At 35.7% G+C, this 17,320-nt stretch overlaps 1 protein-coding gene across 6 annotated transcripts in view; it reads right to left on the bottom strand.

Moving 5' to 3' along the window:
* Positions 1–17,320, bottom strand: part of LOC150103803 (exonuclease mut-7 homolog) — a 317,319-nt gene that overhangs the window by 17,637 nt on the left and 282,362 nt on the right. For 5 of the 6 annotated variants that reach the window (XM_090396546.1, XM_090396545.1, XM_090396544.1 and 2 more), the window contains 2 exons: positions 11,849–11,902; positions 11,531–11,662 (listed from right to left, as the gene is read on the bottom strand). In XM_090396546.1, the coding sequence (XP_090252672.1) occupies positions 11,531–11,662; positions 11,849–11,902 (186 nt within the window). Of the gene's footprint in view, positions 1–8,478; positions 8,618–11,530; positions 11,663–11,848; positions 11,903–17,320 lie in introns of those variants that run through there. The other variant, XM_090396549.1, reaches the window with a different exon arrangement.

The raw sequence follows: 17,320 nt of genomic DNA, 5'->3' as shown, positions 1-17,320 counted from the left end.
TTTATTTTTTATTTTTTTTTTTAATGAGTGTGTCTAGCAGATTCAGTCGTAGAGTTTTTACAAAAAAATTACATATTTCGTATTATACTGATATTGTTGGCATGGTGCTAATGTGTAAGAACAACTGTGACCAAGGTGTATTTCTGTGTAGACTTTAATATACAAGATTTTATTCATTGCAGTGTGTGCATGTGTAAATCATATTCTTTATGAAAGTGAAAGGAAAGCAAGAGTAGCAAGCAAATATGTAGGATGTGTTCTGAGAGTGAGTAACAGTTATGTGAGGAGAGTAAAATATGTGACAGCAGAGTTGAGAATATTGACCAAAGTTGGGAAAATCTGTCAGCCATATTATTGATGAAAGTGCAGTAGTGATGGTCAATAGAATGAAGAAGACCTCATGAAAGAAACAGCATGCTTATGCAACAGAAAGCATGCTAGAAATTAGGTGACTGTGTATAGTTATAAAGAGAAAGAAACAAGGTGCGAGGGGTAAAAAAATCAGGACCATATGACAAAGTGAGATAAGGAGAGTGTAGAGAAAATTTTTATGATGATTCTATGATATTAGGAGTAGTTAATGAGTGCGACAATCTTATTTTTTTTGGTGTGGAAATTAATAACACTGGCAAAACTGTCAGGATGCAAAAAAAAAAGTAAGATAAAAAATAGTGTATGGGAGAAGATTGAGACTGGTGTAAGATCACTACCCAATTTACCTGAAATGGTACAAAAAAGTACTATGTGTGACTTAAATGTAAAGAGCTAATAAGCTTCATTTCGGCAATGAAAACATTATTTAAATTAATTTAGTGACCTCCCTACCATAATGTAATAACAGCATACATTTCCTAGGAAATGGGTTTTTACATTATGGAAAATACCTAAGAATAGTGATCAGAATTTACCGACTTTGCTGCGAGTCTTCCGGTATTGCACTACGTGCTAGGGTCACTTGCATTTTGCTCATGCCAGTGGTCGCCGATACTTTATAGTTTACTATATTCGGCAAGAAACTCTCTGATTCCAATCTTTGAGTTCCTTATTCGGTTTTAAAACTATGTTGGATTTAATATCCCCTTAATTTAAATAATAGTACTATGTGTGATCTCAAGAACAAGGTTTCTGGACAATTTTTTGTATATTTATTAATTGTTAAAAAATAATAAATATACAAAAAATATCTAAAATTAATAAATAGAAAAACCTTAGTCCAATCCTGATACTAATGTAGTCTATGTTTAAAACCTTTCATTAATGGAAGTCACATAAAAAAATTATGTGACTTCCATTAATGAAAAAAAAAGAGTTGTTCAAAGAAACTAAAAAAGAAGAGGGAGGGAGTAAAGATTGTGGGTCTGCTGCTAAACTATGATAGAATGGAGTGTAGTTTATAGAGCTATGGTTTGAATATGACAGACAGACATGCTATTGGACTGCACTTAAATGGATTTATTAGTTAGGTGTCTTCAGAAAGCATTGTTCAATGAGCGTGAAAGTGCAATTCAGGAAAACTAGAGGCCTCATACCTGCATACATGTTCTCCACCTGGGATAGGGAATGTGTGTTTGTGTATGCAGGTATGAGGATATGCACCAGCACTCATGAACCAAGTGAGTGTGAGAATCACTAAGAAATGCAGAATCTAGTCTCTGAAATGACAAAATTGAAAATAAAAGTTACAATTCAGGATATAAAGTTAACTAGGTGCATAAAGGAATATTGTGACTTATGTATACTAATAATAGAAGTTTTTATTTTAAATTTTTTATTTTAGTTTAACCAATAACCAATTTGGTTGGCTAAATCCCAAATTGCAACCCCATCCTCGTTCGTTCAGTATCCAAGTAGATACCCAACAGGGTGCACCACGAGAAGGTGAGGATTGGACATTAGGTCAGAAGCCCTGGTCGGTTCTCCGCATTCCTTTAAAGGCTATGTGGAGGTCTCCTCTCAGTTATACAGGATTGACCCTTAAGCATACCTAAGAACAAATCTGAAAACACACCCCAACTCAACATCACCAGAGTTAAAGATCGGTACTATCAACATAAGAAGCCCAAATGGCAAAGAAATGGAACTAGCTGAGGAATTAGATAAGTACCAGATCGACATAACAGGGGTGACTGAAACAAAAAAGACCAAAACTGGTGAGATCTTTCTGAGCAATAAATACAAAATGTTATATTCAGGCAATGACAATCAGGGAAAAGAAGGTATAGCCACAGTATTCAACACAAAATATGAGGCTAATCTTCTTGAATGACAGTCAGTCTCAAGTAGAGTGATGTGGGCAAATATGAGAATGGGGAACTGTACAATGAGACTTATTTCTGCCTATGGTCCCACAGAAGGTTCTATTAAGGTAGAGTGGAGGAATTTTTTGAGACTTTAGAAAAAGCAACTGACACAATGAAAAAGGAAAAGTTGGTCCTTGTTGGGGATCTAAATAGCAGAGTAGGAAATGATTGTCAGACATACAAAAATATTTTGGGAAAATTGGAGAAAAGAGCAAAGCTAATAATAATGGCAAATACCTGTTGGATTTCTGTTCAGGACATGGACTGGATATTACTAACACCATGTTCCAACATAAAAATGTGCACAAATTCACATGGAGAGAACAGACAAGGAATAAGAAAAGTCTCATTGACTATTAATGTCACTGTTGATAGTAATGTTTTCTCCCTGGTGCAGGACACCAGAGTGTACAGAGGATTTGAAATTGGAAGTGATCACTATTTAGTCTTGAGCAGGATAAAATTGAATTTCATATTGAAAAGAATAACATGTAAGAAAGTTTTAAAGCGAATAAAAGTTGAGAAGCTCTCAGATGTGAACTGTAGACTAAAATACACAAAGATTATTGAAGAAAAAATGAAAGGGTTTGAGAACAGGAATCAAACCTTGGAGATTCAGTGGCAAGCTTTGAAGAAAGCCCTGATTGATTCAGCTAGAGAGGCATGTGGTGAAGTTGTCTGCAAGGATAGAAAAATTAGAACTCCATGGTAGACAAAGGAAGTTAAAGACGAAGTGAAGGAAAAGAAGAAAGCATATCAAAAGTTCCTGGCAAATAAGTCAGCTTGTGCTCTTAGAGAATACAGAGACAAATGAAAGAATGCTAAACACTGTGTAAAACTAGCTAAACAAAAGTCATGGGAGGACTTTGGCAAGAATATAGAAAATAAATATCAAGAAGGTGGGAAAATATTCTGGAGGTTGTTGAAGCTTAGGAATGGAGGAAAGAGTGCTGTAAAAGGAGTTAGAGATGATAAAGGTGACATGAAAATGGGAGAAAAAGATATCCTTGAAGTATGGAGTAATTACTTTGAAAAACTACTAAATGAAAGAAGTAGTGATGACAGCACAGTGGTAAAAAACACTGACTAGGCATGCAGTCAGGAATACATATCCATACTTGAAGTAGAAAAAGCCATCCAAGGCTTGAAATGTGGAAAGGCAGCAGGAGTAGATGATATTTGACCAGAAATGCTGAAGTATGGTGGTATAAAAGTCTTACACTGGCTGCTCTGCATAGTTCAGAAAGCCTGGACAGAGGGACGAATTCCAGATGATTGGAGTAGAGCTCATAGTACTACCCATATATAAAAAGGGAATAAAACTGAACTCAGTAAGGAAATACAGAGGTATTTCCCTACTGAGTGTTCCTGGCAAGATCTATGCAAGTATATTTGAGAAACGGTTGAGAAGAATTGTGGAAAAAAAGCTGCATGAAGAACAAGCTGGATTCAGGCCAAATAGAGGCTGTCAGGATCAGATCTTCACTTGATGACAAATAGTTGAGAAAGCATGGGAATATAACAAAGATCTGTATTTAAGTTTTGTCGATTTGGCAAAGGTATATGACAAAGTGCCAAGAGAGAAGCTATTCAATATGCTACAGTTATATGGTGTCAATGGGGCATTATATCAAGCAATACTTAGTCTTTATTTGAGTTGTAAGTCAGCAGTTAGAATTGAAGGAAGTACAGGAAGATAGTTTAATGTTAGATCTGGTGTGAGACAAGGATGTACATTATCCCCTCTGTTATTCATTATCTATATGGATCACATTATGAAGGAAAGTGGTATTAAACATGATATCAAAATTGGAGATGTTAATGTCAGCTCTTTGCTTTATGCAGATGATGTTATACTTCTAAATAAATTCGCTACAAGTCTGGAAGGTTCTCTGACTAAACTGAATAACTGTTGTAATAGATATAGTATGAAGGTCAGCAATAAAAAGACAAAGACAATGAAAATAGGCAGAATCATTGAAAATGTCAACTGTGTTGTGAATGGAGAACCTGTGGAACAAGTAAAACATTTCAGCTACTTAGGCACGATTTTTAGTGAAGATGGTAAATTCAATATAGAAATAGGCAAGAGAATCAGCAAAGCTGGTATGGTGGGAAGTCAATTGAATAAATTCATATGGAATAAGAAAGAAATTAGTCGGAACACTAAATTAGCTGTATACAAGACAGTGTTCAAACCAGTTTTAACTTATGGACCTGAGAGCTGGGTCAGAAGTACAACACTTGACCAAAGACTAGAGACCGCAGATATGAGAGTCCTGAGAAAGATTATAGGTGTGAACAGATGGCATCAATGGCAGTATCATATTAAAAACGAGGATATTAGGAAAGAACTTGACATTGTCAGCATCCAGGAATGCGTTAGCAGAGCTAATCTCAGGTGGTATGGTCACTTAAATAGAATGGGAGAGGAAAGATTAGCAAAACAAGTGTTCTCTGCCAGGTTGGCAGGAAAACGACCCAGAGGAAGACCAAGATATAGGTGGATTGATATGGTACAAAGTGCCTTAGACGATAGAAATATAAGATCTGATAATGTTGGGGTCTTGATAAGTAAGAGACTGATTTCAAGGAAAACTGTAGATAGGAAGTTAGTAATGATGTAATTTTTTTCATGTAGTACTATCACATCCTGTACACCCATTGAGGGTACATGGCAGGAATTTGATGATGACGATGATAATTCAAGTATTGGGAATAAAGAGAAGTTTCGGTATTGATTTGCACAACCTCACCAAAAGTTATTAGTAAGATTTGGATGGCAGCAGATCATGTAATCACAGGTTTGTAACACTGAAGATGTACTAAAACTAATAGTACATCTTCAGTGTTACAAACAGATAGGAATAGAATACAAGTAACGAACATTCGGTGGATCACCTATTAAAATACAATGTTGTCGTGAGCTAGGAAATGAAAGAAATTAATAAATAATTAATATTTAAGATAATTAGTTTTTTAATGATTACATAAAATAAATGTCTCCCAGATCTTCGAGAGAGAGAGGCAATCATTTCAATTTAAATTCGGTCGGTGTAAAATAGCTTCACAACTTTCTTTAAAGAGGCATTCATATTTGAACCTGCATCTATGAAGGAGAATAGCTTTATCCCACCGGATATTATGGGTAGTGGTAATACTGTGTTGTGCTAGACCAGACTTCTGAGGTTTGTTATAATCAATATAATATTGATGTTCTTTAATTCTTTTTTTCACAGAACAGCCAGTTTGTCCAAAATAAGAAACATTGCATTCACAAGGAATTTGGTAAACGCCAGCCAAAGACAGAGATGATAGTTTATCTTTTGTAGAAGGCAATAAGGAAGAAATTTTGTTGATAGGAATATACATGGGAATCAATTGGTACTTTTTTAAAATTCTACCTATAGGTTCCGAGATTCCTGGAATGTAGGGGATTGGAACTCTGTGAACTGTTGAAGAAACCTTAGGTATTCATCCATTTATAAATTCATCCACTGAATGATCGTTACTTGTATTCTATTCCTATCTGTTTGTAACACTGAAAATGTACTATTAGTTTTAGTATGAAATATCTACCTTATTTATTAATTAAAGTTATTACTGTGGACTTACATGTTGTTTTTAATAATTATAATATTTTCAAGGAGAACAGAGAGAATACGATGGGAAAGAGGTATTGATGATGATAGCAGATGACCTGCTGTCAAAAAAAGAGCAGGAGATCAGGAAGAGAGCAATTTTATGGAAGGCTCTTTCATCTGAGATCCAGTGTGAGAGAGAGAGACCAATAAGATAAAATATACAGTTCGCTGCTGATATAGGCTGTGGAAGGGGGGGGGGGGAGAAGAGTCTTCTACAAGAAAGGATGTGAAACATGAGTTGGTGAATTAGCACAATAGTAATTAATGTGGAAGGATCACATGGTGTGAAGAAAATGGAATTTATTCACCTAGTAAGAGATACACAAAACAAGTGATAGTGGGAACGTAGGGTTTGAGAGTGCTTGATCTGGTCATAGGATCAGAAAATCTGTCCAAATGTGGTCACAATGCGCCCCTGATTAGGAGAATGATGACTGTCAAACAGGGAGGTTGCAAAACATGGAATTTTTGGGTTATGATGGGGGTATATGTGAAACTACAGAGCAGGTGACTATGCCAAGCTCAGGGGTCTGCTTGAAGCAGTGATATGGCATGAGAATCTGCAAGGGAAAGATGTTAGCAGAACATAGAGATGGTCAAAGGGTATCTGAAGGCAACATCAGACTATATATACCTAAATACATCACATAATAGAGATGGAATTAGATAAGCATTATCGCTAAACAGGAGCTGAAAAAAAAAAAAGGTTGTAGAGGATACATAAGAAGAACAGCTGTCAGCAAGCTCGCATGCAATACAAAGCACAGGCAAGAAAAAGAAAGGTAACCAACAGGAAAATAAAATATGTTTATGAGAAGAAATTAGCCAAGGACCAAAGAAAATCTCAGAGTTCTTTTGCTATATGGCAAGTAAATGAAAGAATGGCTATGGAATGATGACAAAATATTTGAGTTACTGAGTGATCATGTCTCAAAGGGAGTGGATGAAGGACAAAATAGTTCCACCGTATTGCAGCTGAGAAAGATAAAGGGAATGACTGCATGATGATACTGCTGGATTTTGCAAAAGCAGTCGACAGGATACCACATGAAACATTGTTACAAAAAACAGACCAAATATGGATGAATATAAAGCTGGTGACATGTATATGAAAGTGGTTGATGGACAGATACCAGAGTTGTTATAAAGGAACAGAATCAAGGAGAAAGCAGGTGACATACAGTAGATATTTGTCATGAGTGCTAAGATTCTGCACTTGGATCATTGCTGTTTCAATTGTACATAAGGGACCAGTAGTTTGACTGTGCTAGATCTTCTGATACTAGGAAATAGCATCAGAAGATCCATAACTTCAGTAGCAACTCTACCTCTGAATGGGGAAAGTAACCATACGGTCTTGTTCCGGCAGGTTGCTCAACATGTGGAATTCTCAGTAAACAAAGGGTTTATGTGAAATTACAGAGGTGGCAGTTATGGCACTGCTCCAAACCTTCCACGTTAGCTTGCCATAACTGCCACCTCTGTAATTTCACATGTTGAGCAACCTGCCAGAACAAGACCGTATGGTTACTTTCCCCATTCAGAGGTAGAGTTGCTACTGAAGTTATGGATCTTCTGATGCTATTTCCTAGCATCAGAAGATCTAGCAGAGTCAAAATATTAGCCATGGCATAAGAAGCTACAAGAAAAGGGATTTCAGTAGTTCATAGGAAGTGGTCTAGAATTGTTTGAGAGAGAGAGAGGTAGTATGAGACTGCACACTTGGGATCAGGAGGATAAACCAAGTAAGAATTAAATGAATGAAGCAACATAAAGCAGGCACTACCAACAAAAAAAAAAAAAAAAAAAGCATTGGAGAGGGAATATAACAAAAAAGTTAATTTGGAGACTCATTTGGCCTTTATAGATTATGAGAAAGTTTTTGATAAAATACACAGAGAAAAATTATGGAGTATAATGAAAAAACAAGGATATCTATTACATAGCTTGTAAAAACAGAAATGTTTTTTACAAACTATAAAACATTTATATAAAGATACAAAAATACAGTTGCAGTTAGGTAATAAATTAACAGAAGAGATTGAAATTAATCAAGGTATTAGACAGGGATGTTGCTTATCTCCAACTCTATTCAATATATATTGATCAGATTATTAAAATATGGAAAACAACAATAAAACAAGGTATTTAGTTAACCAGAAGAACTATCGAATTATTTGGAAAATGCAAATCTGGTATTACTATGACATATATATGCTGCATGCTGTACAAGAACTAGAAAGAAGGATTAAATCCAATACTATCATTTAAAATATTTGTTAGACCTGTTTTCAAAAGTTACTTAATAACTATTAAGATCTGAAGACACAAAACAGTCAATTACAGTTATAGGATATGATCAAATCAGTTGGGCAATGCAACTTTGATAGTAATATGAAAAATACGCTGTATAATATATTAGTACTATAGGATGGCTATGGATTTTTTTTTTTTTTTTACTATTACACACAGTTTTATTTTTATTCTCACCTATAAATTCTTCCTTCCAGCACCTATTCAAGATGTTGAGGATTTACAGAATTTAGCCTGGCAAGATGACCACTCCTGATTTACTCGTTTTGTGTGTGAGAGGTAAAAACCCTGATTTTCTGTCTCAGACTGAGTTAGCTTTTTTGTTGTAGTTGTGACTTCCATTCACAAAAGGTTATAAACCTATAATACATTAGTATTATAGGTATGGATTTTTTTTTACTATCTCACACACACACACACACACACACACACACACACACACACACACACACACACACACACACACACACACACACACACACACACACACACACACACACTTTTTATATTTTTGTGGCAGTACACAATGGCAATGCATATCAGCACCTCTATTAATTAGCAATGACATGTGACCTATGGATGTGGCACATTAAGAAATTTATAACAGTTGGTAATTTTCTATATGTTTACTTAGTATGCAAAACAAATAAGCATAGCTATTTAATGAAATTTACATTTTCACTACTTCATTTGTTAAGATATTCACTATATAAAACTTTTTTATATCTACTGTATAAACATTTTTATTAAAAATTATCACATATATTTTACTTATTTTTCATATATTTGAACAATAAATTTATGCTTAATAAACAGTGTGTTATATACTTAATTTCCTATTATTAAACATTATCACACTATGAAGTAAAAATAACAGTAAATAATTATCATGCCCATGGAGGGATGTGTGAATCCACAACCTGTTTGTTGGAGATCATGTATGCAATCCACTCAACCAACCAGGACAAGATTTTTATTTTATTTTTTATATTACCCGAAACCCTGCTCTAGAGAGCAAATACTTAAGGCCTCCAATAAGTGGGGAGATGGTCTTGTAAAATTCGATGCAGAGTAAATTTTTATACTTTTTATTGCATCGACTTTTACAGAGGTCACATCTAGAAAGGTTGTAAAAATAAACTTTGTTATTGTAAATAGAATACTAAAAGCCTATGTATAAAGCCCAAAGAGAATTAGCTTGCTCCTCACATAAACAAAGAATGTTAAAATGGTAAAGCCAAGGGCAATGCCTTGCCATCGGAAGGTTATTTTGATGTTAGTGCTCTGATTAAAGTGTAAGAGAGCCCTTTTGTTTACAAGTTCAGTCTTAGGCGACCTTCAAGGTCAGTGGAGAAAGGGGCGGCAAGAATCGAACATAAATTCTGCAGTCCGGTAAAACAGATTAAAGACATATGAAGGGGGAGAAAAGAGAAGTCGGCGGAAATTTTAGATCAAGAGAGTCATGAGGAAATATCTGGGGTTCCCAAACCTACATCCAGAGTTTGCACGGGAAAGTACGGGGATTTCAATCCTTAACCCAAGGTTTCAGAAAAGACTGAATATAAGGCATGGATCTTCAACCAGGAGAGGTCGACAGTTTTGGCTAGAACAGAGAGAAGTCGAAAGGAGGTAACGAGGTGGAGGTCCACGGCAAATCGTCCAGATCAAAAATGATGGTTACCAGAAGCGATTAACTAAAGAGGGAGCAGCCAAGCCAGACCCGATGCGTTGCCGATCAGACAAATCTGCATGTGCTCTGTATGCTGAATCCACTTTGCCTGAAGCTCCAAGATGCCGGGAAATTGCATTCCAGACCTGCCAATCGTTCTGAATGAAATGCCGGTGCTCCGTAAACCTCTAAGGAAAGAAAAAGTTTCCTTTTCTGTCTCAAAACCCGAGACAGAAAAGGAAACTAAGGACTCCGAGACGAAGTGCACTAAAGGCAAAAGGAATTCATGCGAGTCAAATGTATATTATTTTTGTATGTGATGTAAGGGAACTACCTTAATGGACTGCTAAGTTTAATGTGATAAGATGGTTATAGCCTGAAAATAATTAATGCAATTTTAAGGTTGGAATTATTAAGTATATGGATCAGAGCATAGCAAATTCCTAAGAAGTGATTGGACATAATGTTTAATTGTTAATTGTGAGGAATTCTAAGGCTTCATGCTGCATAATTACAGAAAATTACCATAGTGATTCTGTTCTAAATTAGTTTGCTAGTTTAATAAATAGGAGTCATAAATTATATTGCAGTAATTTTGTAAGATATGTTACATAATTGTGGAAGTATGCTGCAGAAGTTTGTCATATAGAGTGTAGCTTAAGATAAAGATATAAGAAGCAACTTCCCTATTGCATGTATTGTATATTCAGTCTTAGTATTTAATAAACATGCTTGTTATTTATATTCAACGAGTATCGCCTGATCTTTAATATGCAATGCACTGTTTTGAAATAAACTCGATCCTGTGAGCGTGCGGGGGGGGGGGGGGGGGGACTAAACGATAGATAAGATAAGGAATGCATAGAGAGCCACGACTGTAATTTAATTGAGAGGATTTGGATTAACTAAAGACCTGCTGGAAGTACTACTATTTCTTATACCACAAGGAGGTGCCTAGTGGCACAGTCTTTAATAAATAATAAATTTCTAGTGTTCTCAGGTATAAGAATATAGAGTCACGGAAGGTAGAGTAAGAGATAGAACCAAGAATAGGAATTAAATAATACGGCATAAATAGATAGCCATAGTTTACAATGGCGCAGCAATCACAACCATTAACAATCTCACACCAGGCAATGAAAGTTACTTTTCACATAAAGACAATCACAAATATCAATACCCACAACAGGATTTGAACCTGCAGCCTATGCTAAAGAGCAGAAAAGCTAATCACTTGGCCAACCATGCTGGCACCTGGTATCCTGGAAATTGTTTTATAAAGTTCCTCAAGTTCCTCCTATCACATGCTTTTCAGAGGCTGTATATTTTAAGTGAAGTCTCTTTCCTAAGCAAGTGACAGTGGAAGAAAAAACAGTTATAAAGAAGTTTAATAATTCTAACAACCAATTAGTTTTTATTTTTGAAGATAATAATAATTAATAATAAAAGAGCAAGATAATAAAGATTTGTCAGTGTTCAAAATTAATTCTTAAAATAAAAAAAATTCTGCACTATGATAGTATTAATTAATTAAGATGACATATTGCATCTTTGGAAACCCAGCCATGTGCAAAAATGAAAAAAAAAAAGTTGATAATACTTACTGAGCATCTTGCAAAAATATCTGCTTCTGAAATCTGAACATTGTAATGTTTGCAGACAAAGGCTGCTTGGGATCTGGCAACTAAGGTACCTGGCACATTAAGACACATCCCTTCAGGAACATGCTCCTTCAACTGAAAATGAATGTTACTTATTTTGTGTATGTAAATACCATGATAAATAATGTGATAATTACTAATTATGTAATGGAGAACAAAATAGTTATACACTGCCATTTCAAAGAAATTATTAGCAACCATTACAACATTTAAGTTCAATAAAATATCTTTTTATAATTTTTGTAAACAGTTCTATCTTACCTTGTTAAATGGTGCACCATTTGTTAATATAACTCTATTATCCTTCTGAGCAACCTGAAAAGATGTACTTACAGTTGAAATGCCATTTAATATTCCCAACCACTGTTTATACAATACTGTAAATTAAGAAATCAAAGTTTAGACCATAAATTTATACATGGTACTAGAAACTTTATCATCATTTCATCATCACACTAAAGTGTGATGATGAATTAATAAATCACAAATCTGAAATTGTTATAGTTTTAAAATTTAGTTTAAACAATTAGTGTTATAGAAAAGTTGGTATTTTAATCCTTGCTGAAATTTTACTTATTTATGTTGAAGGAAGTCAGTAATAATGCTGTATGGTAATAATATTGCATTTTAATGTTCTTGGTTAGATATCAACCCCACACCAACTGCAGCAAAAGTCATAGAGTTTTTAGTGCTGTTGCTGGGGAAATGGATAAGAAAAAAGAAGGAACCTGCTGATGTGTATTTTGAAAATCAGGAGGTTGTAGTCTCCAGGAAAAATTGTGTGAAGAAGAATAAAAGAGGATCATGAGAAATTGGTTCAGTATGTTTGCAACTGGAATGTAAATGGATGTTGATCAGCAGTTGTTCATCTGCTTTTAAGTTTAAAGGAAAAGTGGAGGAATGGTGGAAGCCAATTCAGCGGAACTGTAAAATTGTATGATTTTTTTATGTCTTTAGATGTTGTTATTACTTCTTAGACTGTGCCATTGTAAATTTTTTGTTGTTCTTCGGTTATTACTATTAACTTTTTTTATTATTGATTTTTACTCTATTTATTTAATTTATTTTGCTTTTTGTGGTTTTTATATTTCCTTATATTACCATTCCATTGATTACTTCAGTTTAAAGAAAAATTTGTTTACGATATGTTTAGTTCATGAAGCTTCTCTATCTTAAATTTTGTTCTCTCCTTTCTTCCTGCCCTTGCCCATTGTTCCCACAGCACATAAAGCAGACTCTAATTCTAGCTATCGCTTGCTATACAACTGTGGTATATTCAATTTCTCACACTCATCAGCCTGACAAATTTATTTGATTTACAACTGTGCCAGTCAGACAGAGTAATAGAGAATGAGAAATTAAAGAAATGGAATAAAGGCAAACCATAGTCAAAATTTTCTTAACCATACAGTAAGTCCTCGCAATATTTAATTAACACGCACAGGTCTGTAATTTTTTTTTAAGATAGTGCATTGGCAATGATTAGATCAAATTGCTGTTCAAACAAAGCATTTTATTCTAACTAAAAAATTGTGATTACAAACTAGACAAGAAATGGGGAATAACTGTTTCTCCTGGCACAGCTAACTTCAGAAAATACCTTGTACAAATATAACATATACATTTACGACATTCTGACACAGTACTCAGTATTTTACAAAATTTAGCACAGACACTTGCTTAACATATATATACAAATTTTACATATCTACAATCCAGGAAACATCGATACAATGTGCTTATTCACAGTTCTTTTCTTTATAGACGGTCCTTTACCACAAATAAAGTTTCCATCGGGACATCTCAAATCTTTGCCTTGATCTGGATACTTCTTTAACTTGGATGTTTCTGTACTCTGTATACCGTTGCGGTTGTTTTGGCTTGAGTAATAAACGATATCCTTCCTTCCTTCTTCGGCTGGCGGCTGACTGTTGATTACACTAGTAGGCAACTGGAGAAACTCTGATTTCACCTTTGACGTTTATCCATCGGATACATTGACAGACTTGCCTCAGAAACTACCCAAAAAACTTCAGGGAGACTCAAGTCAACAAAACTCCAACGACAAACCATCAGGGTCACGAGGTACGAACTACCAAACCTCCAGCCACGAGATCCTAGTCATCGCTTCTTCTCTTCCAGTACAGCTGAAAAAAAAGCCCTGGTTCCCTTTTCTCCCCACTTCAGTCCCTTAAATATCCTCTTTGTTCATACTCTGAAGTGTCCGCAATTACCCTCTGGCATGATGACGTCACTCCAGTTCTCTCTTGCTAAAAGACTTTGTTTTGGGTGCTTAATTGTTCATAAGTTGTTGCGAACCTTTCCCCCCCCCCCCCCATGTGCATTTCTTATTTCTTCCTTAATTTAGACAGCTTAATATCCTCTCTTGATGTTCTCCCTCAATCTTGATTTCCGAGAAATCAAGATTGGCATTTAATGTCCTAGGTTCGATCCCTGTCGAGTATGCGAGGAGCATAAGGATCTTCCTCAGCCATAGCCAAGTTAGCTAGTCTTGGGCGTGGACAGCAGGGTTCCCCCCCAGTTTATCTGTTTTTTTTTTTTTTATTCCGCAAGCAGGCAAACCGGTCCCACGAGCACACACAGATTACAGTCAGGAATACTTAAGTCTCAGTCATAGGCCTGATTCATCAGCTATGCCGGTCCCGAGTCCGGATAAAATTTGGGGAGGGGGGATTGAGATAGTGCCATACTTCCCTGTAAAAAAGGGCTTCATGGCCCATTGTATCATCATTCTATTTATAAATTACAAAACAACACTGAGCGTGTGCAATACACGTGTGGCAAATACATGATTTCACTTGTATTTTAGGAACGTTTTATAGTTGGTACTAAAGTTCATTTCTTGTGTGTTTAGAGAACTAATTAGGGTCTTACTGATCTCGGATAAGATTAAACCTTGGTTCATATTAAGATTTTCTACAGAACGGGCGACTGTTGTGGCTTCTTTAAAAATACGAGAGCGGTAATCCTCTTCTATGTAAGGAATATACAGCTTTTAACTCAATGACATGGTTGGTTCTGGAGAAATGGGAAGATAAGCCTGATATATCTTGTGTGTTGTTTTTGACATATCCGATGTGTTCTCTCTGTATTATCTCAAGGCGTCTTGAAGTCTGGCCGATGTAACTTAAACCGCACAAGCATGGGATATTGTAAACTCCAGCATATTTAAAGAAAGGATGGAAGTCTTTTGGAGATCTTAAGAGTTTTTGAATTGTATCTTTAGGTTTAAAGGTCACTCTTATTTTATATGGTTTGAGGAGTTTAGCAACCTTGTTAGAGGCTGTCCCCACGTATCGAATGACGATTGTTGTAATATATTGAGTGTCTTCTTGTTGTCTTTGTGGTGGATCAGAGAACAGAATCTTGTTAACAAGTCTCCGGTGGTGACCATTCAAGATGAGGTTGTTGGATATCAGTGTCAATTTGCCTTGGAGATCTTTTTGGTCTGTTGTAATCCAGACAGCTCTCTTCTTTAGCATATGTACAATGCTGAGTTTTTGAGAAATGTGGTGGGAGGAGCTGAAGTGTAAATAACATTCTGTATTCGTGGGTTTTCTATAAACTGAGAGGTTGAAATGACCATTAGCTTGCTTCTTAATTAGGATATCCAGAAATGGTAGTTGTTTTTCTTTTTCAAGGTCCAGAGTGAATTTGATTGAATGGTGAAAGGAGTTGATCTTATTTAGGAATTCAAATAAGTCATCTTTTTTGTGGTTCCACAATGAAGATGTCATCCACATATTTCCACCATATTGTGGGTTTTGGGTCTATTTGAGATAAAATTGTACTTTCAAGATATTCCATGAAAAGATCGGCACAAGATGGTGAGAGCGGGCTACCCATTGCCAAGCCAGTCAATTGCTGGTAAATGGTTTTCTTCCATGAAAAGATCGGCACAAGATGGTGAGAGCAGGCTACCCATTGCCAAGCTAAAATAGCGAAGCAATATCTTGTGGAAACAAAGTACCTAAAATGTTGATGACTTCTATCACAGGGATGTTTGTAAATAAAGATTTGACATCTAAGCTGACCAGTAGATCGTTTTCGGAGATGGAGATGTTTTCTAATTTCTCTACAAAATGTTGCGAGTTTCTAATATAAGTATCCGAATTATGGATATGTTGTTGTAGGAGTTTTGCGAGGTGCTTAGACAACAGATAGGTAGGAGAGTTGATACCATCCACAATAGAGCATAATGGAATGGCCAACAGAATTAATAAAAAATTTGAAGTCGATGCATCCTCTAACTCTTAGACTATATGGCGTTCCTAAAGTTCACAAAGATGGAGTTCCATTACGCCCTATTATGGATGGTATCAACTCTCCTACCTATCTGTTGTCTAAGCACCTCGCAAAACTCCTACAACAACATATCCATAATTCGGATACTTATATTAGAAACTCGCAACATTTTGTAGAGAAATTAGAAAACATCTCCGAAAATGATCTACTGGCCAGCTTAGATGTCCAATCTTTATTTACAAACATCCCTGTGATAGAAAACATCAACATTTTAGGTACGTTGTTTCCACAAGATATCGCTTCGCTGTTCAGTCATTGCCTAACATTAAACTATTTTTTATGGAAGAAAACCATTTACCAGCAATTGACTGGCTTGGCAATGGGTAGCCCGCTCTCAACATCTTGTGCCGATCTTTTCATGGAATATCTTGAAAGTAGAATTTTATCTCAAATAGACCCCAAACCCACAATATGGTGGAGATATGTGGATGACATCTTCATTGTGTGGAACCACAAAAAAGATGACTTATTTGAATTCCTAAATAAGATCAACTCCTTTCACCGTTCAATCAAATTCACTCTGGACCTCATCATCATCAAATTCCTGCCATGTACCCTCAAGGGGTGTACAGGATATGACAGTACTACATGAAAAAATTACATCATTACTAACTTCCTATCTACAATTTTCCTCCAAATCAGTCTGTTACTTGTCAAGACTCCAACATTATCAGATCTTATATTTCTATCGTCTAAGGCACTTTGTACCGTATCAATCCACCTATATCTTGGTCTTCCTCTGGGTCGTTTTCCTGCCAACCTGGCAGAGAACACTTGTTTTGCTAATCTTTCCTCTCCCATTCTATTTAAGTGACCATACCATCTGAGATTAGCTCTGCTAATGCATTCCTGGATGCTGACAATGTCAAGTTCTTTCCTAATATCCTCATTTTTAATATGATATTGCCATTGATGCCATCTGTTCACGCCTCTAATCTTTCTCAGGACTCTCATATCTGCGGTCTCTAGTCTTTGGTCAAGTGTTTTACTTCTGACCCAGCTCTCAGATCCATAAGTTAAAACTGGTTTGAACACAGTCTTGTATACAGCTAATTTAGTGTTCCGACTAATTTCTCTCTTATTCCATATGAATTTATTCAATTGACTTCCCACGATACCAGCTTTGCTGATTCTGTTGTCTATTTCTATATTTAGTTTACCATCTTCAGTAAAAATTGTGCCTAAGTAGCTGAAATGTTTTACTTGTTCCACAGGTTCTCCATTCACAACACAGTTGACATTTTCAATGATTCTGCCTATTTTCATTGTCTTTGTCTTTTTATTGCTGACCTTCATACCATATCTATTACAACAGCTATTCAATTTAGTCAGAGAATCTTGCAGACTTGTAGCGGATTTATTTAGAAGTATAACATCATCCGCATAAAGCAAAGAGCTGACATTAAC

The sequence above is a fragment of the Typopeltis vanoorti genome, chromosome 8 (genome assembly GCF_054136105.1).
Source record: "Typopeltis vanoorti isolate ZY-2024b chromosome 8, IOZ_Tvanoo_1.0, whole genome shotgun sequence".
Classification (NCBI taxonomy): Eukaryota; Metazoa; Arthropoda; class Arachnida; order Uropygi; family Thelyphonidae; genus Typopeltis; species Typopeltis vanoorti.
This window is presented reverse-complemented; position numbering and strand designations above follow the sequence as displayed.